The 24,239-nt window shown below is 43.0% G+C and overlaps 1 protein-coding gene across 1 annotated transcript in view; it reads right to left on the bottom strand.

The window, feature by feature from the left end:
- The window catches only part of LOC138589570 (A-type voltage-gated potassium channel KCND3-like), a 105,251-nt gene extending 82,516 nt beyond the window's left edge, over positions 1-22,735 (bottom strand). The window contains exons 1-2 of the mRNA XM_069659921.1: positions 22,426-22,735; positions 20,369-21,548 (exon numbers count right to left, since the gene is read on the bottom strand). Of these exons, the coding sequence (XP_069516022.1) occupies positions 20,369-21,471 (1,103 nt within the window). The 5' untranslated portion in view covers positions 21,472-21,548; positions 22,426-22,735. The remainder of the gene's footprint in view (positions 1-20,368; positions 21,549-22,425) is intronic.
- Between the last annotated feature and the right edge of the window lie 1,504 nt (positions 22,736-24,239).

Below are 24,239 nucleotides of genomic sequence, written 5' to 3'. Positions count from 1 at the left end.
ATCAGCAGAGAGGAGCCTGTGGGGAGGCATTCGCACACACAAAAAACACACGCATATACTTCTTTATAAAGACACAGCGGAGAGGAGGCAAAAGGCAAAGATACGAGGAAAATAAATGGGAAACTCAGGACTAATGGAGCGAGGAGTCGACGTCCAATTCGTCTCGCACAGCCCAAACCTCCACCAAACACTGCCAAACGGACTCTGCGGAAAGCCAAGAGCTGCTCGGGATAACAGCTGGTTCCTGTCTGAGTTTTCACAATGGCAGCTTCATATATAGCCGCGTGAATGACAATCTGATCGTGACAAACAGACACACTGTTCAATTAGAGCCACAACAGGTGTCTGATGTAGACACAGGGCACACAAAAGTGAGTCACTCACTGTGGATAAATCAGACACGGCGTGCAGGATGAAGACGAGTTTGATTCACTCCTCTTTGTTCTCGAAGGAGGGGGGGGGGGAAAGAATCTGAAATTAAGAGCAACACACTGATGCAACACTGTTTTATCAGGTCACTTCTGTAATTAAACACATGCAGCTGTGGTTAGAAGGGAGAGAGCGAGAGAGAGACTGCTAATGAAACAGATGGAGACACATTTTGGGTGCAAATTTAGGATTATGGTACATTGAAAACGTAGGAGGGATCTTAACACTCCACCACTGATCCTCTTAGCTGGGAATCTATGCTGCTGCAGCTCTGAATGTGTGTGCCTGAGTGTGCGTGTGTGTGTGTGTGCTTCAACAACACATAACTCTCATTTACAGCCTAAGGTTACCACAGTAACACAAACAGCAGAGCAGCAGATGACACGTTTAAAAATATGACACCTAAAAAAAAAAGATAACACATCTTGATGTGTGCTTTTCGACCTGCCTGTGTGTGTGTGTGTGAATATACAGTACACCGTGTGAGGGGTTGTGTGTTGTATGAATGTGAAGGGGGTGGGGATGGAGACAGAAGGAGAGGGATGTGTTGAGAAAGGGGAGATAATAAGAGGGATGGGAGGCGGGAGGGAGGGCGGGAGGGGCTGGTGATGGGAGTGTGGATGGTTTCTATTTTTAGCCTGCATGTGTGATATATGCCAATAGGTGTTCAAACCACCGAGGAAGAGAGGCTTAAGCCAGCTTTGATGCACCTATTCGCCGCATTTTCACGTTTAAAAGTCAACACTGGCATTCTAACTTTGCGTGGCATCGATATATTTCAATTCTGCGGGGATAAAACTCCCATAACGGACATAATTACAGTCCATTTTTCAGATTGCTGACTGATGATAACTGTTGCCCCCAATATTTTCCTCCCCTGGCAGGAGGCGAAGGTGCCGAAAGCCTCCATAAAACCTTGCTAAATTGAATGTGCTGAAATTAAATTGAGTGCACTATGGATCCAGCGGCAAGGAAAAAAAAAAACCTCATATCATAATGAAATCAAATCAGGATTATATCCATAAAGCCATTCAATCACTCGTTAATCCCAAAATGATTGGGCTTTGGAAGAAAAGACGCGGACACACACACACACACACACACACAAACAGACAGATTAAGTGACATCAATCAATAAATCCATATCGTGGAGCGAAATCAAAACACGGCAACAATAACACATCAGGGCGATTCTAAAACTCCATGCTAAACACGATAAACCCGTCCAGGTGCAGGACACACAGCACAGAGACAGTCACATCTATTTTGGCCCTTCCTGGGATCCATCTTTTGTTTGTAATGCTGCAGTGCAGGGACCACAATCACTTATTGGATTACACTGCTATCACATCAATCACCCCTCGCTGTGACTAGCATCCACTTACTAAAGCATTTATCTGATCATCCTCTCATAAATGGCCTGATGAATCGCGCCGTTCTCTGACTTTGGTCTAATCATAATTGCATCTGTCTCCAAAGGAGACCGTCTCTTGTCCCTTTCTGTCTCCGTCCCTCTGAATCATTCTCTCGAGGCGGTCAGCGCAGGGAAAAAAAAGAAAGCGAGCTTAACTGGCAGGGTAGTGAAAATGATCTGCATGCGTTGTAAGTTATGCATCATTCCCATTTTAATATTCAAGGCTTGACATGAATATCAACACTAACAGTCTACAGCAACGCTAGTGTCTCTGACAGGCTGTGTCAGGACATCTGCATACGCACACTGACAAAGTAAACATGTTCAAAAAGGTGTAATGACTTTCATCACCATGTTAGTTTAGTGTTTAAACATCTAACGACTGCTGATTTACATTAAAACAATGTAATGCAAACAATGTAAGTTTGCAAAGAGAAATGGGATTAGTCATATCTTAGTCAACGGTCCATTTATGTAGCCACAGTGTTAAAGGGACGGTTCGCCGTTTTTCAACCTCAGTCCTATCATGCTATTATGGGGAGCTAATGGCATTATGGTTTCGCTCTGTGCATTCGAGGTTGCTATCCGCTTCTCCAATGGGCCCAGGAAAACCTCCGTCAGACTACGTGAAACGCACCATCTGGCAGAGGCCAGGGAGCTCTCTAAACTACACTTCCTCAATCAAAGATGCCCGCCCCCGATGTCATGTCTCGTTCAAAATTGTCAGGTTTGAAATGCAGACTGCAGACCGGAAGATTTTTTAGACGATCCACCGGTATACTCTTGTCGTATTTCGGATTCTGTACCGCTCTGAGCCGTTGCCAGCAGCGATCAATGTCCTTGACTGGAAAACGGTAGCATTATACTCCAGAGTCTCTTGCTGGGCGGTTCCTTTCAGACGTAGGGGCGCAATGCATGCTGGGTGTTGGGTGGGCGAAACCACAAGCTGTTTGTAAAGCTCTCTCCACAGCTATGGCGCCACTTTCAAATATGCTTCTATCAATTACAGAGAACACCGGCTTTGACTGACAGTGGCTTTTTCCAGGGGCCGATTGCTCCTTTAAACAAGCAGCGGGCATGGTGCCACTGATAACAGGTATCTCTCACTTATAAGCCACCTCGTCACGTCTGCCGCACTCATCCTGCGGATATCATATGCGACGGCAGCATGCTTGATTACAGTTTACAGGCAGGTGACACAGAGACTCTGCAGCACAGCGGTCAGTTCTCTCTGTGCTCTGATGAAGAGCTGCACTTATGTGAAAGCAGGCGGACTTTTCCTGTAGAGTCGTAGAAAACGAGACACTGGCGAGTTTTCTTTTTACACCAAGAAACAATAAAGTAGCAGCTTGACATGTTTCACTTAACTTGCCTCAGTATTGCACACCCTGCGATGTGAGTGTGGCACATGCGCACATCGCAATTGTGAAACGATATATCATGCAGCGGTAGTATTTAGTCATAAACCAAAGTTTTTAAAGTCAAAGTGAAATATTGCCATGGCGATGAACCAATCACATGTATTCGTTTTTTATCCTGATGGGAGCATGAATGTCTGTACCAAATTTCATCACAATCCATCCAACAGTTGTTGAGTGGTGCAGCTGTGACTTTTAGGGAAATGTCCCATTGTATCGCTGGGGGAAAAGCCTCTTGGAACCATGAATGTCCGCACTTAATATCATTACAATCTATAAAACACTTGCTGAGATATTATAGTCTGTCTAAAAGTTATTGAACAAGTAACACGTATGTTAGTGTAACTTGAAATGGTCTGTGTTAAAAAAACGTCCTATTACAGAATATTTCATCACCCTTGGGTCTTGTTGGGCTCAGGCTGAGCTGCAGACCACCAGTATAATCACTGCAGCCTTGTTTTGTTCATAAATTAATTGTCCACCGCAGTGGGGGGGCACATTAAGATAAGAAGGCAATTATGACCAAGAAAACTAAAAATAGCAGCAGCGAGACTAAACAGTGCAGCCTGTAGACAAAGAAAAAGCACAGGTGAAAGAATGTGGGGATTTAGTCGCTGTTTTAATCCATCTGGCTGTGAATAAAGAGTGCGACGTAAACAAACACACAACGACTGAGAGAAAGGAAGCTTTTCTTTAAAGCAGCACAAACATGGTCGGATATTTTAAGACGCACAAGAGTATTTGAGAGTCTGTGATGGCGCGCAAACAGTTTGACTAGTTAGACAAACAAGCCTCTACACACTGTGGAGACCAAAGCACGTAACAGGCCTTTTTTCACTATCGTAAAACAGCCCGAAGATTTTGTAAAAACTTTCCTCACTTTCTGCATCACACCGACCGACACAGGTACAAACACACAAACACGCACGTATTTGGAGCGGTAAAGTCCTCGACAGCAGCCATCTGTGACTTTCTAAAAGCATTTGGCCGAGGTTCTTTGTATCAGTCTGCTCGTCCATGGGGTCTGGCTCAAATCTGATACTGTTTCCCAGCATGCCTTCTGTATAGAACACACATCAATGACCTCACGGCTGGAGACCTGAGTACAGGCCAAGTTTATGACTTAGAGCTGCTCTACAGGACGGGGAAAAAACACACAGAGAGACTGCAGTTTAAACACAAACTGTCCTCCCTCAAGACTTTCGTTTACTCCTGTTCCCCCACTCTCTCCTAGTTTGACAGACAACGGACTACACTCTACAACACTGTGTTTGCGTCCTCTCTGTCTGTCTGAGTGCACGCAAGTTCACTAATGATGAACAGCAACAAGACATCTAACATTTACAAGTCTTCAAGGAAAGCGTTGGATCTGCTCTGGCTGTTTTGAAATGCTGTGGGAGACAAACAGGTAACAAGAAAGTTGAAATGTGGGATTCACAAGCCAACCTCTGCTAATTATAGCAGCAAAGGCCTCATCTGCATGTGTTTAAAAGTCACAGCTCTCCCACGGTAGAGCTACAAACACGGTCTCAACGCTTCTGGAGCTGTGTGATGGGTCGTGTCTCATCACTCAGCTAAATTGCTCGTCTCTCTTGACAATTCGCTTCAGATTTTTGGGTCTTTATGGAACTTTCCTGCCAATAATGGCCTTACATCGAGTGTCCAGAGGTGTGTACGGCCACATTCTGCCCGGCCGAGGGGAACTATTGGAAAGCTGCTGCTCCACTTCCAGCCACCTGCTGCGAGGATGGTCCACCTGGCCGGGGAACATTCATTATGGTCCAGAGCACTTGACCACAGCATCCATCACTGCAGTCTGATCTATATCCACCCATTAGGCGGGCGCTATCATCACGGTCCAACACTGATTAGCCACACTGGTAATGTGAGCGAAATGGAACCTGCATTGCATAGATAAATCCCAGTGGATGGCGCGGGGGTTTTAGTCATGCAGACAACTCACTCTGCATGCAAAGTGTTGGTTATTAGAGAGAGAGACAGAGCACTGTGTAAACTGTAAAGGAAAGAGTTAGTGGAATACTAGTTTTCTTAATATATTTTATTTTCTATCTCAATTTTAATGTCTATAAGCCATGTTTGGTTTCCAACAAATGGCAAGACAGAGCCAGCAAGTCCTCAAGAAGCTGGCAGCAGATGGAAATACTATAAACCAACTTTATTAGCGTTATTATTTTTATCAGCAACATTTATATCCCATTTAATTCTAATGTGCCTTAGGGAAAATATTTTAAAGACCTAATTTACACATTTAAAGACAAGAGAAAAAGTGGGAAAAACAGTCTGTCAGTATCTTTTATTAGCAAAGTTAGTGAAAGTTGAAATGAAATTAATAAAAATAGATTTCTGATAATCAAAACTCTGAAGACACGTATGTTTTGTTTACGTGAGTATAAAATGACTAAAATGTGACTTAAATGTGAAAAAATTTGACTACAACTAAAATGTGATTAAAATGCGATAAAATGTGACTACAACTAAAATGTGACTAAAAAGACTAAAATGCGATAAAATGTGACAACTAAAATGTGACTAAAATGTGACTACAACTAAAATGACTAAAATGTGACTACAACTAAAATGTGACTAAAATGACTAAAATGTGACTACAACTAAAATGTGACTAAAATGACTAAAATGTGACTACAACTAAAATGTGACTAAAAAGACTAAAATGCGATAAAATGTGACAACTAAAATGTGACTAAAATGTGACTACAACTAAAATGACTAAAATGTGACTACAACTAAAATGTGACTAAAATGACTAAAATGTGACTACAACTAAAATGTGACTAAAATGACTAAAATGTGACTACAACTAAAATGTGACTAAAATGTGACTACAACTAAAATGTGACTAAAATGCGATAAAATGTGACTACAACTAAAATGTGACTAAAATGTGACTACAACTAAAATGTGACTACAACTAAAATGTGACTAAAATGTGACTACAACTAAAATGTGACTACAACTAAAATGTGACTAAAATGTGACTACAACTAAAATGTGACTAAAATGTGACTAAAATGTGACTACAACTAAAATGTGACTAAAAAGACTAAAATGCGATAAAATGTGACTACAACCAAAATGCGACTAAAATGAACTTTAAAATCGACTAAAATGTTGTTGTTGTAACAAGAACATATGTTGTTGTTTCTCTCTTTGCCTGTCTCTATCCTGCATCTCCTTCTATCCCATTTTCGGCCCATCCAGTCGAGGCAGATGGCTGTTCAACATGAGTCTGGTTCTGCTCGAGGTTTCTGCCTGTTAAAAGGAAGTTTTTCCTTGCCAATGTGCCGAATTGCTAAGTGCTACTCATGGTGATTCATGTTGGGCCTCTCTTTAAATAACTTAACAAAGAGTCGGTCTAGACCTGCTCTTTCTGTAAAGTGTCTCGAGATAACCCTGGTTATGATTTGGCGCTATACAAATAAAATTTGATTGATTGATTGATTGAGTTTGTCGCCATTGTTCATCGTAGCGTCTCTTCAGATTCTCTGACAGTGAATTGCAGTCGTCACCTTGAGTCAGGACAACACTGACCACCATACAGTCCTTCTTTGCTGTGTGTTATATTCCTATGATGGCCTACGAAATCATTTAAAAACCTTCTTTAATGCTTTATACTTCCATCAGACCCACCAAACATTGCGTTCCCCTGCTGTGCACTCAGCAGTGAGTCCCTTTACAAAGTCACACAGTTAATTCTCTTTCTGCCAGAGCAGCAGAGGGAAAATCTCTATATTAACTTTATTGTAGTACCGGCTCTGCTGAGTGTTTTCCCACTCATTACACAGAAAACGCTCTGATATATGACAACCCATTGAAAGGCAATTAAGTTGTTGTTGTATTTTTATGCATTTCATAGAAGCTAAGATCAGACCAATGGGCTTCATAATGTCCTTATGCTTCATCCCTCTCTTCTTCATCGCTTGTTTTTTGTGGTATTAATAATGAAGAGCAGATCATTTTCTCTTTCGCCTCGCAAACATGCTGAGATGAGATTCCCCTGCTGTGTGTCTACATAAGCTCAGGGCTATTGAGCGTGGATAAATGAATTGTAATATAGACTGGTTTGAGTGGATGTTGTGGCGGTGCACTGCAGCAAAGCAGGTGCAAAGTGTGTGCAATAAGGAGTAAGGAGTTCCACTTTTAAAGCTAAAATGAAGTGGAAAAGAATATTAAAAATCTGTTTCTATTACATCAACATTACTTTTTATATGTGCAGAGAAAAGAGAAGCAAGAGGTCAGTGAAGGGGCGAGCAAAAGGAGTTAAGATGCAACCTCCTCCAAAAAGAAAGGAGATAAGAGTCCTGACAGTGTGACTGAGATTCTATTTAAGATTACACATGCAATTGAGATTTTTTTCAGCGCTTTCCAGCAGAATGAAATCTCTTAACCATTTATCTATAAAAATGACATCTCAACTAAAATGATTTATGGCACTGAATGAGCAACACAGTTAAAGATACAGCATTAAACGGAAGATAAAGTCAGGTTTGAAGTTCCTAAATAGAAACTTTTGCAGATTAGATTCTGAATGAAACATCGGCTGATTTATTTCATGCTATGACTTCATTCCGCCTGTAACAAATCTGCAGCCAGTAAATTACTTTTGAGCGGCGACTGAACGTTATTGCCGCGTTCAATCACACTCAATACATTTAACTGCATCATGCTTCCAGGAAAGACCTCTTGTATTATTACACACTGCATCTGGACGCCGAGGTTGTGTCCTATCCACTGAGAAGCAAAATCAATTTGCACACGCTGCTCATGTGTTCAATCGTCCCTCATGTGTTAAGATTGAAGCGCCGTATACGACACCAAGGTTACAGACTGTCTCCCCTTAACAGCTATAGTGCGCTCAGCGTGATTTGTTACCCACAGAAAAACCGATAGCTTAAACGATTCCTTTGCCTCGGGAAGTATTTCTTAATCTGTTTTGCATATCAGCTGAAACCTGGATAGACTTATAAGCCCTCATTCGAGCAGGCCATATGTGGTGTTAATTCAATGCTAATAAGATTAAAACATAATGCATATTGTCTCCTGTGAAAATCCTTTGAGGGGACTTCTTACTCAGCGGCAGTGGAGCATGGCCTTGCAAAGCAGCGATAGAAGACAGGTTACTCTCGAGAGGGGTTTGAAATTGAATTAATATCGCCGGAAGTCAACCTTTGAGGGAGAAAAGGCTTACCGAAATCTATTAGTGGTGTTAGTCCATGACTTGACTTTTACGCTCTCCCCAGTGTTGGGAGCTGTCAGATGGCACATGGCGGGGTTAATCCCTCAGCGTGGGTAATCCTCCAAAGACATCCGGATCAAACAAAAGTTGATTTCTGCTTTTATGAAGGACGCAAACTACGTCCAAGTTATGATACACAAAAGAATGACTCAAATGTCCGGTTAAGAAATCCTCTAAGATCGTTCTAAGTGAGGTCTATCAGGGTGAAGAGGAAGCGAGAGGACAACACACACACGTACAGTAGACACACATAACGCAGAGGGAACAGCTCCAGAGACGAGCATTAATCCACGCAGATTTAGTGTAGCAGAACAATTGCTTTTGTCACCCAGGGTAATCAGCACAGAACACAGTTTATGATTTACAGTAAGCCCAGAAAGCCAGAGACAGAGAGAGTGTGTGTGTGTGAGAGAAAAGGCATGTATGTCAGTGCACAAAATAAATGGAACAATGACGTCTACCTGTTCAAAAGCCTGAGAAGATTAATCAGAGCCATTCAGACAGCGTTTATCACATTCTCTACAGGGAAATGAGAGGCGATTTATTTCTATAACTTGGCCTACATATATAACGGAGGACGATCACTCACATTCACTTCAAGCCCCCATTATGCACTCAGTAATGAGTGCGTCTGCTGGCTGGACACAATACTGTCTAATCCATAATTGTTTACATTCTGATGTTTGCTAACAGCAAGCTCAATCAAGAGCCACTCCAATAAAACGTCTCCACTGAATTACTGAGTGACGTTGTTATCGTCCTCTTAAATCAGACTGCATTTATGTAATCAAACCACAGAGGAGTTAGTGTTCATGCCACTTAAACAGGTACAATTTAACACTCAAGAAAATACATAAAAACTATTCAGCAATACAAACTGTGTAAATGTTAAAATATCTTAACTTTTAACTTTAAGTGGAGCATATTCAGATTTATACTCGCAGCAAAATAAGGTTACTTAATCTGCGTTTGTGCCTTTATTTGATGGGTGACAGTCGGAAACATGTCAGCAGAGCAAAAGAGACGACGTGCAAGAAAGGTTCTTTACTGGAACTAAACTGGGAAAACTGCATGAAGACAATGTGTCTTCAGAAAACACAATTAAATGACACCAAGACTCTTGGCTAGTACTGTGCTAAATGCTAATGTTGACATGCTAACTTCCCGTCATTTCGTATATTGTCTTCACCATTTTGAAAATCTAGATTTAGCATGTCAGTATGCTAACATGGGATGTAGATTGGGCAGGGACAGGGTTTTAACAAGTGGATCCACTGCTGAATTATATCACAGTTAGCAAAGTGCATTGTCCTGACCCTATGACTTTTCTGCAGTCCCCCGTTTGGGGCAGCTGTGGTTTTCAGGGCGGCTGTGGCTAAGTGCTGGAGTCGGTCGTCTCTCAATCAGAAGGTTGGGGGTTTGATCCCTGACTGCTACAGTCCACGTGTCGAAGTGTCCTTGGGTAAGACAATGACCCCAAATTGCTCCTGAAGGCACAGCCTTCAGTGTTCACTCTCTAATCCCCACATTTCCTGTCTCTCTTCGGCTGTCCTGTCAAATAAAGGCAAAAGCCGGGGCGCTGTTTAACTCAGTTGGTAGAGCAGGCGCCCCATGTACAGAGGCCACAGCCCTCGATCGCAGGCTCGACTCCCAGTCTGCCGATCATTTGGTGCAAGTCATCCCCCACTCTCTACTCCCAACATTTCCTGTCTAGCTTCAGCTGTCCTATAAATAAAGCCAAAGGCCAAAAAAAATACCATGAAAAATAAATAAATAAATAAAGGCAAAAGCCCCAAAAATAAACTATCAAGAACTAAAAGTAAAGCACAGTATTTGATATGAAAACTGCTTAAGAACGGGAGTAGTCAATACTTTACAGAGCTACTGAAAGGCACGACATCTAAACAAACAGGAAACAGGCATACAGCTTCATCCCCTTGGGACCAGGAATGTTGGACAAAATTCTTCAGCAATTAGACCAATCCATGACATATTTCTGTATGTGCTAAAGAAGTGGATAGACAGATTGGCCATCCATATAGCAACGCTGCTAGCATGACACTCACTAGCATTTCAAAGACAAGTCCAGCCTAATGAATTGAAAAACAAAAGCCTGAGTGATGCAGAGGTGATAAGAATGGGTTCAGGGCTTGGTGTGGTGGGTATGCTTTCCCCAATGGGACTTTAGGCTCTCTCTGTGGGCAGCGATAGCCACCAGTTGTCCAGGATGCTGCTAAACACCCTGGAAACTGATAATCACTGACTCATTTTCAGGCTCCTCACTAAGAGCCTGCTGGTAATTGAATTGGAGGAGTGGGCACGAGCGTGGTGGGCTTGAAAGGGACTGTAGTCGAAGGCAATCAGCTGTGACAGAAAGTGAGAGAGAGACAGAACAGGGAGGGAGGGAGGAAGAGAGGGACTGTTTCTATAATGAAATGTTCACAAGTATGACGTCCTTCCTTTGTTTTTTTTTTGCTTCCACACCTTGAGCATCACTTCAATCACTTTTGCCCAGTTAGTAAGATGAAGTTAGTCAGGACACTGTGTCCTGCGACTGTGACAGGGCGGTGTTTGCATGCATGGCACGTACATTGATGAAAAAGGAGGTTGGCAAAACAAAGCACATGCTTGAAATACCTCCCTGAAAGACCCTCCCTGTCAATTACCCTTCACAGTCACATTGGCCACAACAAACTCCCCCCTTGGCTGACAGGTGGCCAGGTAAATGCATTTTGCAAAAGCTTGAAAGGCTTGGCGCTCGATATCTCTTTTTTTTTAAAAATGGGCAACCATCCAGATCTCCACATGAAAAGAGGGTAAAATACATAGCCACAAGAGAACAAGGGGGGCTGAGCGAGCATCAAGCAGAGCTGAAAAGAATCATTTTAGTGGCAGATTTTGGGAGGCAGACTGGGCGGCAGTATTGACTTGTGTGACCTCAAACACAAAAACACAAGCAGCAGGTACCGGCTATATTTGCTAGTACATTCCGTCTTTTTGACACGTTTAATCTGGTCATATTTACCCCTTACACGGAGGTTATTGATCGTTTTTTAGATTTCTTGTGAGGTTCTTGGAGCACGTCTAAGCCGCCATTTTTATCAAGGGCAGATAAAGGTTTTAATCACGAGTCCCAAAGGTACATCGTCTCTGTAAAGGCTGGCGCGCACTAAAAGGAGGCAGGGAGAATGAGCAATGGTGTTTTTGGATGACTTTTTACTGAAAATTCACGAAGAAAAAAGAAAGAAGAATGGATGAAGTCATGGTAGATTGGCTCCCAAATCGTTTTGTTACACGTGACGACCCACAGTTGGGGTGGGAATGGTAGGGTAACTCATGATACAATATGTAGCCCAATAACGATACAGCGATTCTGCGATAATTGATATACTGCAAGACAATCATATAATGATACGTCAGGATAGTAGTGATAGGACAGAAGTGATGTACCATTCACCGTAATCGGGTGTCATTTTCACAAATTTTGACACACATTGAGATACACAATGATGTGCTGACTCAAACTGGCAGGGAGATCTGTTTAGAGAGATTTTTTTTGTTAATGAAATATCGATATTTGGTGCCAGCGACACGATTCTTGTATCACACCAGTCGGAACTACGATATATTGCGATATCAATATTTTGTCCAACCCCTAATCTACAGAGTGCCTGCTCGGCTGTTCTCGGGGTTCCCCCCACACAACAGAAAATCAGATCGCAAATATCAAACAGGTTCAATATTTACGGTTTGAAATCGGTGCAGCCACGACATTCTTCCGAGCAGATTGGGGGAAGTAAAATCACTCTTAACATACCTCACACCACAGGAATATCTGGCAAGTAGCCGGAAGGGAGGATTCAGGCCCAAAATCGGCTTGATTATCTTGCAGTGTGTACCCCACATTATAGGCACCAACATTATATAAGTCCTGTTACTGCTGTGAAAGCAAAGATGACCAAAATCTGTATATTATTCAAGAAAAAAGCCAAGATAAGTCAGGCTATTAGCATGGCTCTTGAAAGCTAATGCCGGTATATATGTCGGTCGGTCGTAGGTCCACCACTTCAGCCCAAGCCATCAAATGTGGCACACACACTCATGATCCCCTGACTTTTTCACTAGCACCATAATCCATTCAAAGGTAAGAATTATCTCGTCAGCATCACACCCTGTACTCATTCATTTCACACTTACATTGAGAAGATTAGAGGTATTTGCCCCTGTGCTCCGGTGCGTCTGACTGGCAGCCATGGACACAGTGTCCTAATTGCGGCACTTGTAAGCTACATTCACTGGTACGAGCAGAACATGAAAATACTGTGAGTTATTGCTGTGTACCTAGAAACCACAGACCTGGAAAATTACTTTAGTGATTTTTCTGCCTTTATAACAACCTCAATAACAAACGACCCGCAGCCACAGACATAAAACTAAATGTGGGGGCGCATAATTACTCCGGCAAGGTACGCCGAGTTACGGAACAGAACTTGCTAAACATGTAAATGTGTGCTTTCAGAGAGGAGACACAACACACCAAACACATTGTAAGGAGTGTTTCGACGGAGGCATACACACAAACATGCGGCCTCGGGGACACTCAGAAGTAAACATGAAAATAGAGGATGTGAGGGAAAGATGAAAGTCATTACAGACAATCTATTAGATGGATGACTTGCCACAGTTTGGGGGAAAAACAGCCTTCAATAAGCTTCTAATCAATTAGGCTAGATGTCTACATCATGGTAGAAAATGGGTTGGCATTTGGTTATCAGAACGTCTGTTGTCTTTTCCATGCCCTTTAGTCCTAGACATATGGAATTTGTGGATACTAAATGATAATAAATCTGAAGATAATAAATGTCAGGAAATTTCATCCTACTGGCAAGATTTTTACTCTGGAGCGAAAAGCAGAGCGATGGTGCCATCCCAAGAGCCACACCAGACAGAGAGCGAGAGAAGAGGGGGCGAAGAAACTGGGTTGAAGAAGGTGAAAATGGACTGTCATTCCTATTTTGTGACCTCTTTTCTGTTGCTTTTTCGTCAGTCGCAGGAGGAAAAAGGAGAATAGGGGTCAGAGGGCAGGGCGAGAAGGCAGAAGCATCGAACGCATCATCTCCCAATGTCTCTTTATACTCTGAAAGGGAGGCAAAGGTGGAGGGGGAGATGGAGGGGTAGGAAAGACAAACTGGAGGAAAATAACAGCTGCGAGGTCAGAGTTTAGATTCAATTTCTCTTGTGTGTGTGTGCTTGTGTTTCCTCTTCATAAGGAATTATTTCAGTATGAGTGAGTTCAATAGGAGGTCAGTGTTGTACAGGAAGCATCTATAGGGCAAAGGTTACTGCAGCTATGATACGCATGGTTTTATTCTGCAGCTAAAATATTTGACTTTTACCCTCCTCGGAAATAAAAAAAGAAATATGGATTATCTGTTAAGGCTATGATTGATTACGAATTTGGGTTTCTGTTGCGTTGCGATGTTTGGTTCCACCCACCGCTGTCGGACAAAGTAATCCATCTATAATTCAAGACTAGCCCTGATTTATTAGAATTAAGTTACAAAGCCTCTTAACTATTATTTAAACTTAAACTGGATTCCAGCCAAATGCTCATTGTAGCATAGCTTTTATTGGTTGTTTTCTTCAGGGAGGTGGATAAGAGGACTAGACTGTGCAAGCCTCTGGAGAAACAGGAAGTGAAATCTTTGACCCTCACTGTCCATTAGAGACATTGTGCTCTCTTCTTATAGAGGATCCAGTACATTCTTCTGACCATTAATGATACGTACAAATGTTTCATCGTCCCTAATGCGAGTTTGTGATCCTGCACTCCCTTCATTTGATTAGCTCGTAGACAGTAAAGAAGCACAACTGGCTGTTTAAACTGAAATGTACGCTACATAAGTTTCAGCTGGTTAGTTCAGCACGCTCTTAAGCACTTATAGTTGGATAATCACTGCTGGTGATCTGATTGCTTCGGAGAGTCTGCTTTAACTTGAACCGATGGTGTTGTCTAAATAATGAACACTGAGGAGTAATGGAAGTCGCTCCGGATAGGAGCGTCTGCCAAACGCTGTGACTGTAAATGTAAATGTTGCCTGGAATATCTCCATATATCAAGCCCCATGAGTAAATCCCTTGAAACCCATGATAATGAATCGCACTATTTTCATGAATAATTAATCTTGATCTAATGAAGAAATCGAGGATATTGAAGGGAAAACGTTATTTGGTTTGCTTCAGTGTATGCACTGCAGTGATCTGACTGTACTTTATTTGCATTTCAACGCGTTTTATATTTAATAAGCTGAACGCTCTCATTTTTTCTTGTTGCATTTATAGCAGCCGTGATATAAAGGCCTTGATCATGCACACTCCAAAGCCCTGCGCTGCACTGCATGCATGTCAAACACTCCCGCATAACCTCCCGTCATTATGCAAACTCCAAATAAGTCTTAATTGATATTAATGCAGGTCGGCTCACAGCTAAACGTGACCTTAGAAGGTAAAGGTTACGAGCAGACCTCACGTAAATCATAATGGACAAATGACTTCCTTAACCGCTCTCATAAATCCAAGATAACAGGTCAGTGACATCACATTTAGCTGCTATCTTTCAGTCATACTCCTCTCAGCACCCTTTCTAATTAGTAACACTAACAATGGCTGCCACATTTCTCACCACTGCCCAAATCAATATTTGCTCATCTGCATTGATCATCGTTTTTCACAAGCTATTGGCTCTGAAATAAATGCTCTATTAATCAGAGCCCGGTGACAATGAGTTGTGTAAGAGGACGGAGGCACACACGTACTTTAAAGACACACACACACACACGCATGGGCTATATGCACGCGCAACCCCCGGCACCACAGCAAACAACAGCGTACGTGAAAGGTCCTGTGGTTGTCTGGGAAACGGAGAGCGGTGCATTGATCTTAGAGGAGCAGTGATCAAAAGAAGCCGGGCTTTGATAAGGATATTAATCATAGTCAGGCACGGCTATGCTAATGAATGAAACACGACCAAACAATCGGGATCTATGAATGCAATACAGCCTAATGAGTCTGCAAAGATGACAAGACGCGCAGAGAAAAGCTGACATGTTCTGTTGTGTGTAATAGAGAATATTCAAAGAGGTCCCAAGAAGAAATATGCACTTTTTACGTAATCAAACAGTAGCCAAAAAGATAATGAAAATCTGAGATACATCAGTGGATATGATGTTTTGATAAAAACTAGCTTGGTGAGAAAAAACAGCCATTTTTCCATCACCAAAAGGTGCATAAAAGTGTTTCATCTTGATAGTAAATGTCGCTAACCGCTAAACGTTGCTAACACTTAGTCAAGGTGAGACACGCTGCTACGTGGTTGATCTTTTATGAATCATCAAAGAAGCCACAATTTATATGTTGAATAGTGCCTTTAATCAATATTGCAAAAGGGTTACATTTTCAACACTGAAATATTTGATCAACGCTGCCTCAATGAGCCGACTGCCAAAATATGTCACATGAAATGAGGACTAAGGAAGACTCATTTTGGGGTGGTGTGGGACACATCTATTTTAAATAAAGCAACACAAAGAACAAAGGGATAAATTATTTCTATGTCATGAGAAATACCTCTGAAAGCTGCTTTTGGAGAGAGGACAGAGTCAAACCCTCTCCTGGAAAAACCCCACTATATTCAACTGCCACTGCTGCTCAATGTTCCCCTTATCTCATCATAAATAAAAAAAGCAGCATTAACTGATAGTTGTATTATTTTCTTGGAAAAGTATGTAATTGTAACAGGTGTATTAGGCAAAGTGATGCTGATTTGACACAAAAGAATAGCTTAGCTCAATTAGCATCGATGAGGCCAGAATGAGTCTTAATCCTATTATATTTTAATTTCAAATATTTGAACCACAGTCATCGTCTTTCTTTCTCTCCTCTCGGTTGGTCTAATGTTCTGAATATTTAGCTATAATTATATATTAAAATGTGGTCCAATGTGCTACTGAAAAGTGCCAGCCAGCATTAGGCTAATGCTATCTAGTGGCTTGTCATTGTTAAGCAAGGCTTCATCCTAAATTATAATCAAAACCATGTTTCCACTTCAATTACAAATCAGAACAAGGCTTCCACTTCAATTACAATCAAGTATTGTAGGGTTTAACATGGTTTGAATCATTCTGAAATGTGTTCATACATGCAGTTTGTTTTCCTGGTAGACTTTAAGGGGCAGTATGAAGCTGGTCTGAAATGCAGATGCCTCTGTATATCACCAAACCAGACCTTCAGAAAGAAACTTTGGCTCTCTATAAAGTTATTCAAATTGCCTTTCATCTCCGTAACTTGGTCCAATCCCAACAAAGCAAGTTATGCATGGAAACGGCGTCATCATTCTTAACCCCGCCTACTAAGCTCTGATTGGACGACTGTTTCTTCAAGCGGCAGAAACAGCCCCCGATGAGCACAAAGCCAAAACAATATGAGCTGCTGAACATGTCGGAGATGTAGATTTGGGGAGACAAGCTATGGTGATGGGAAGCGAACCGACAGTTGTATGTACGTATGTTAGCTTTAATGGCTAATTATAATGCTAACCTGGCTTCCTCGATCAGTCACCGGAGCCTCAATCCGAGTCTCATCTCCTGGCTAATGGCAGCAGACCAGTGCTGATGGGTGGTGGTTTCCACAACTCTTGTAATAGCCCCTTTAGAGAGTCTGCATCGGAGATTCAAAACACCGGTGGGCATCTTTATGACACACTTTCAAAAGACCTCCTTCAAATCAGCCTTTCAAGAGCTTTAACTGCGATATTATTTAAGACTTACTATTATTACAAATGAAGCCACTACAGCGCTTGGATCCAATGCTGAACATGAAGTAAAACATTCTCTAAACAGAGCATCATGAATAAATGTGTCAAAACTACTACAAACCAAACCACTGAACTGGCATCACACCAGAACAATGAGGTCATTTCATCACTTGTGTTGCTTTTAGACTGCGAATAGAGACACAAACTATTGAGTTCACATGGTGCAGTAATGAGATTTAGCAGTTCCATGTCTCTCTCACAAACGCCCTCTCTGTGTCCTGCCAAGCGAGACAACAGTTAGTAACACAGGTTAACAAAATATGACAGTTGCTCACAGTTATAAGTCAAAGATCAAAATCAATTTGTTTAACAACCTAGGACACAAAATCCCTCAAAGGTCCTATTGCCTAAATTCGTGTGATTTAGCTAAAGCCTCACCACTGTGTGCCTGCCTGCATGCCTGTCTTCCTGGCCCTCATTTGCAGGATTTGAGCTAAGCTGTTTAGCTCTGCTAGAGAGTGAGCACAAGGCTCTGAGGATGGCAGTGTTGGTTGGTGGCTTGTAACTTGCATGGCCGGTTAAACATCTTTGTGTCCAGTTGGTCATAAGGAGCGGCAGCGCCTCGAGGGTCGACTTTGGAGGATTTAGACTCCTATTTTGTTTGTACCAAAGCCTTTTTTTCCCCCTGCGATTTTCTTGCTTTTATTAGAACAAAAATATCAGATGCTTGCTTCTTTTTCTCCAACCTTAATTTTCTGCCTCTCCTCTCAGCCCAGACATCATTTCCCCTCTCCCTCTGACATACTGTCATTAAAGAAACTTTCATTTCCAGCGAGAAAGATGAGAGCGGCACTTCAAAAAACTATTCACCTGCGCTTCCGTTGCCCATTGTTGACGGAGGATTATGGATTCTGACTGAGGCCGGATTATTTGAGGATAAACAGAACTCAAAAAGCTGCAGCGGGCATCCAACATGTATGTGGCACAGATAGGACACGGGCACCCATGGTGCTGTGTGTCATAGTGCTTATGAACACAAGTGTCTGACATATCATGGGCATGAAAAAAAATCAAAAACACACAAATATTTCTCTGGGTGCAGCTGAGGCACCAGGGCGAAAGCTCACAAGTGTGCGGTAAATTAAACATGAGTGCAGATGATACTAGTATCACCACGAGGAGAACAAAGCAGTACACACTCTCAACAGCACAATACGAAGCCCTGAGGCACCTAGACAGGAAGACAAGAAGTCAAGGAAAACATCGTCGGTGGGACCCGGCTTTTATCTTATTTAGTCGGATGAATATAAATTGCAAATGGCAGGAAGTCACAGATTTCTCTGCATATAGTGGAGGAACGAGTGGGAGAAGTTCAAACGCAGACTTGTGAATCTCAAGTCACATTCACTGGAAGACAAATCAACATACAATACATAATAACATGCACAAAAATGCAAGCACATTAGAATATTAGTCTTTATGCACTCAGACATACACAAAGCCAAATATAATCCGTGTGTGTATGGTTGGTTTGTGTGTGTTTATGACGTGCACCGAGAGCAGAATGTCAGGCAGGTTTACATTAGTCAGCAGATGCAGTGGGCCACATCATTAGTCACTCTGACACCCACTTCTGGCCCCTGCTTTATTGATGAGGCCAAGCTCAACAACTACACCCCTCTTAATGCACAAACAGACACACTAACACACAAACGCACACATAACCCTCCTCTTCCACGGGCCTACTGTAAAAGCAACAGGAGACCTGTTTAACATCTCAGGTCTCACTAAAGTAGGAAGATGCTCAAGCTAGCATGGAAAGCAAATCAAGCAGACAACAGAGCGGAGCGCTATAAGCTATTTCCCCCACAATTCATTGGCCCGTCATTCGTCCACAAACCAAACAACCGATCCGAAATCAAACATCTGCTTAACACCAGAAAATTCTACGCCGGTTGTGAATGGCGAGGCAAGATGACAAGGTGCCAAGTGTGTCACGGGCAATGAGCTCAAAGCCATTTATGGCCTCCATGACTCTGACATTTAGCAGGAAGCTGCAATTTGTCAGCCTCTCAGTCTGACTCACACATCCACAACAGGGGACGCTCATGAAACACATTACCATCGGATCAAATGAATGATGCATTTGTGGTTCCCCTCACCGCCATAAAACGACTGCAGGAAATATGATGACATAAAAATGAAGAACGTTGACGGATGCCTTCGAATGCTGCTTCTTGCAAAACTCAGTTGAAGCCGCTTTGTGACCTTATGAAGGGAAACAATAACAGCCTAGGGCTACAGGTTAATTGGGCACTAAGACAAAAATGAAAACATGATTGTGTGCTAATAACAATAAATATCTTCCTCTGTTACTCGCACCAAAACAAGGGAACCACTCGCTTTCCTCTTAAAATGGAGAGCATTTTGATATTCTGCAGCAGAGCCTTTGTATCAAGAGGCACTCAATTTTAAAGGCAGAAACTAGTAACTCACGAAGAGTGAGTGAAGGAGTAGGAGGGCTCTCAAAATGCAAAGTCACTGTTTGGTTCCATTACAAACAGAAGGAGTATTCCTTATAACCACAGGCAAGTTGGAAAGGTAGGTAATGGCATATTCTGCGTTTCAACTTCCCCCTTCTCTCTACAAGCTCGTACATCCCTCTCTCTCTCTTACTGGTGATGTATAAAGGGCAGGCAATGCCATTAGTAAGAGAGGACATCTTGAAGGCTGCTCTTACCCCTGAAGAATACAGAAGACACATTGGACACTGAAATGTGCATTTCCTCCAGAGTCTAACAGTCCTAATGCTTGAAGTTTTTGAAGTACCTCTTGAAAAGGGAGCCACTGACTTGCGAGCAGTTGTAGGTTTTTGAGGCCACAAAGTCAGACACACATTTCGAACCATAAGCAAACATTTACTCACAAACAGCAGCCAAAACCACATATATGTACACACATACACATCCACACACACTTGCATTGCAACAAGATAAAAGAGGTGTCTGCTCTGTTCTTACCCGAGTGTTGTCATAGTAACGATGGTGTACCAGAAGGAGGCTGGGATGCTGGTGAATTTGCTGGAGCTTGAACCCTTCTCTGCGTAGAACATGACGGTAGCAAAGATAATTATGGCCATAGTGAGGGAGAAGAGCAGGAAGCCCAGCTCCGAGGCACAGCTCTTCAGCGTGTAGCCCAGGATGCGGAGGCCCTGCGAGTGCCGGGAGAACTTAAAGATACGGAACACGCGGAAAACACGGAGCGTCACGAAAGCGCCGCTCACGTCCTCGTTGTCAGTCATCACGAGGCCGATGTAATAGGGCAAGATGGCCACCACATCAATGATGCTCATGACGGATCTCATGAAGCGGTAGCGGCTGGGCGCAGCAAACAAGCGCATCAGGTACTCCACGGTGAAGATCATGACGCAAGCAGTGTCCATGCAGAAAAAGGCCACGGTGTAGCGCTCGCCACACGGCACTTCCTTCTGATTGGGCACCGTGCCGCAGGGCACCGTCTCCACCACATTGGTGATGACGGAAACGGCAATGAAGAAGCCAGTGACGTAGTAGAAGACAAGAGCCATGGTGGAAGTGTGGGGGTTCTCGAAAGCCCGCCACATGGTCTCCCTGAAGGTCATGTTGGGTAGCTTAGCGTCCTTGTTGTCCTCCTGGTCGTCCATGAGTCGCTCTGCGTTCTCCCTCTTCCGATCCTTGTACTCTTCATAGCAGCAGTCGCCAATGATCTCTGGGACGATGCCAAAGAAAGCAAGCTCCTCGTCATAAGAGGAGATGCACTCGTAGCGTGGGTAGTGGAGCTTTCCCGTGCGGTAGAAGTTGAGCACGCTGCGGAACACGTCAGGGTCCCGGTCGAAGAAGTACTCTTTGGTCTCGTCGTTGTAGAAGAACTCCTTCTCAGAGCTCCCCAGCAGGGTGTCTGGATATCGGTCCAAGGTGTTCTTCCAGGTCTGGAAGCGTCGTCCGCTGACGTTGAGAATGATTTGCTCATCCTGTCGTTTGTTTTTCTCAGTGGGCGCCACTGGCATGGGCAAATTGGCCACGGGCATCCAGCCGATCGCTGCCGCCCGGGCAAAGGGAAGCCATGCCGCTACTCCCGCCGCCATGCTGAGTCCGGCTTGGGGTGTAGGGGGGAACAAGTCCAGCACCTTCACAACCAGCTTGACTTCAGCTCATTCACCATCTGAAGGGGGGAGAGTGAGGAGGGTTTGTAAGGACAGGAAGAACAGTGGTGTTTTGATTTTGACAGGGGAAGAGGAGTGCAGAGAAATTAATGTGCAAGATGTGAAAGAGACGACTTATAATGTTAAAGACAAGGACAATGGGAATTAAGTTAGGCTATTATAAAAGAGAATGGGTGTAAATGAAGAAAAACAACAACTCATATCCTGACATGGGAGTCCAGCTGAGACAGCAAAAAGTATCTTTTATGGAAATATAATTTAATATCACACTTTAAAGGTGAGGAAGCGTTACAGTGCATACTAAAATATATTATATTTGATATTGTATGCTTTAATGTGATTACAGGAACATACTGCAATTTCCACTAAGCATCATATTCCCTATAATTACTTTAAAGCTATATTTCTCACATCCCCCTCTATTGAGTTACAGGTTAGAAGCATCCTTCTCAGGACCACACTTCAATGCATCCTACAGTTTACACTAAAGGCAAGCAAGCAAAGCGACTGCACCATAAAATAGGGTATAATAGGTAGTTTATGTGTTGAACTCTGTCATATGAACAGGCACATTCACAAGGCTGTAGCCTGCTTAAGAGAGAGAGATACAAGCAAGGGTTTGAAACCTGTTGAGTTCAGACTAGAACACAGAAGAGGCACCTTTATTCTTCTCTAAAATAGTGAACGTGGTTTAGGACAATTCAGGTCGAATTGACGACTGATTTTATAAGCAAATGACCCGAAGCATTTTTGACATTTCGAGCTGACATTTGACGACGAACCCTCAACAAGGAAAAAGCAAAGCGATACAATTTGCCTAACAGGTTGAGAACTACAAATAACAGGTTCTCGTTTTAGTCTTTGATTTTTACTCACCGAGGCAAAATACTCCATCCAAGAAAAAAAACGACCTTCTCCCGGAGTAGTTTAGTTACAAGTCGTAGGTTTGGTTATTTCTCAAAGCGTGTCTGGGGGTGTGGGGGGGGATACCAGGAAAGAAGAAGTTATTTAGCGAAGAGGACAGCCACATTAGACAAACGCGGCTGCTGGAGTGAGGGCGGAAAAGTACCGGAGAAGGACGTAGCACAGCTGTTTTAATTCAGTTTCCATTATGCGAGGGGAGAAATGATGAGAGGACTCCGCGCGTGAAGACCGTCTTACGTTGGCTTTTCGGGATGAGTGGTGGGAAGAGACGGAGGAGGAGGGAGGAGCGCGCTCTCTCTCTCTCCCCCTCTCTCTCTCCCTCTGTCGTCCTCCCCCTTTCCTCTCTCTCTCTCTCTCTCACTCTCTCTCTCTCTCTCTCTCTCTCTCTCTCTCTGCGTAGGTCGGTTTGTGGACCAAAACTGCAGTTAGGCTGTCGGAAATCTCGTTCAAGACTCAGCACGATAGGAAGAAACTGGGTTACTCACTGATGAGAAAAAATGATACAACCCTCCGTCGTCACTCAAAATTCATTGACAAAACGGTTTCCTCTCTTTGGGGAAAAAAAGATAAGCTATCCAACCATTCATACAGTCTGTTCCTCTCTGGTGTACTAATCTTATTTCCTCATAGGCCTATCAAAGGCATGCTGCCAGCTGAGTTATCAACAGGATACATCCTAGCAGGGGCGTAGCTACTACTTCAAGGGCCTGTGAAACCATAAAAAACACCCTGGGCACCTTTGACTTTGACGAAACCTGTTATGATCTTTTTGGTTGCTGGCCATTTCATCAAACATGCAGCTGTTATGGAAAAGCATCTGTCATTAAGCTAGGTCCAAAGGTCACTCCTTTTAGCTCTGTTTTGATTTCCCATAAGAAATTTCTGGGCCATTATCGGATACATGCACCACTTTGTTCACCAACTTGTCACTTACTGCGTCCATCAGTTGTTTGGTGTTAAAGGATAACTTCGGTATTCTTAAACCTGGGCCCTAGTTTTACAAATGTGGGGGTCGAAATGACTCATAGGAACTAAAACTTTTGGAATCTGTCCAGTAGATGGCCTCCGCCAGCAGCCGGTTCACCCTCCTCTGCTTGTTGCCCCTCTCTCTCTTCAACTACTCTGACTCAAATAAATAGGGACGGCCATTGAATTCAAATGCCTCATCTTCATTGTCGAAATCGAGGTAAATATTCAGCCATGGCTTTTGAAATATATTCCTGCTGGCAGTCCTGAACGTAAACAAATCCTCTCTCCAACTAAAACTCACCCCGGTAACGCCTCACCAGCCGCAGGATTTCAGAGCAAGACTTCTCCTTGAGCGAGACTTCTGTTCCTGGTTACACAAAAAGGATCTTACTCTTTTAAAAAAAGGACGATCTTTGTAGGGATCTTTTCCGTAATATTGTCAGACACCTGGATTAACAATCTGAGCCTGTCAGTGGCAAAAACAGCACTTTTAGTGGATGTACTTTGATCGGGCGCAATTGCCCCTGGATTATGTTGCAGTCATTGCGGCCGTGTTGCAGCTGCCGGCGGTGGTTATCGACTGGACCGATTCCAAAAGTTGTTGTTCCTGAGTCATTTCGACCCCTAAATTTGTAAAAACAAACAACAAAAAAACAGGTTTAAAAATACTGAAGTTATCATTTAAGCAGGTAACATACAGTGAATTTTAAGAGCTTTTTACTGAAAACAGCAGGTTCGGAGCCAAGAGAAAAGGGGGCCGTCTCCACCCCTTCGGTGATGGCAGAGACAGCAAAAAT

The sequence above is a fragment of the Semicossyphus pulcher genome, unplaced genomic scaffold (assembly GCF_022749685.1).
Source record: "Semicossyphus pulcher isolate SPU_LCO1_2020_fin unplaced genomic scaffold, fSemPul1.0.p SCAF_13, whole genome shotgun sequence".
Classification (NCBI taxonomy): domain Eukaryota; kingdom Metazoa; phylum Chordata; class Actinopteri; order Labriformes; family Labridae; genus Semicossyphus; species Semicossyphus pulcher.
The sequence above is the reverse complement of the archived record's forward strand: the minus strand, read 5'-3'. Positions and strand labels throughout refer to the sequence as shown.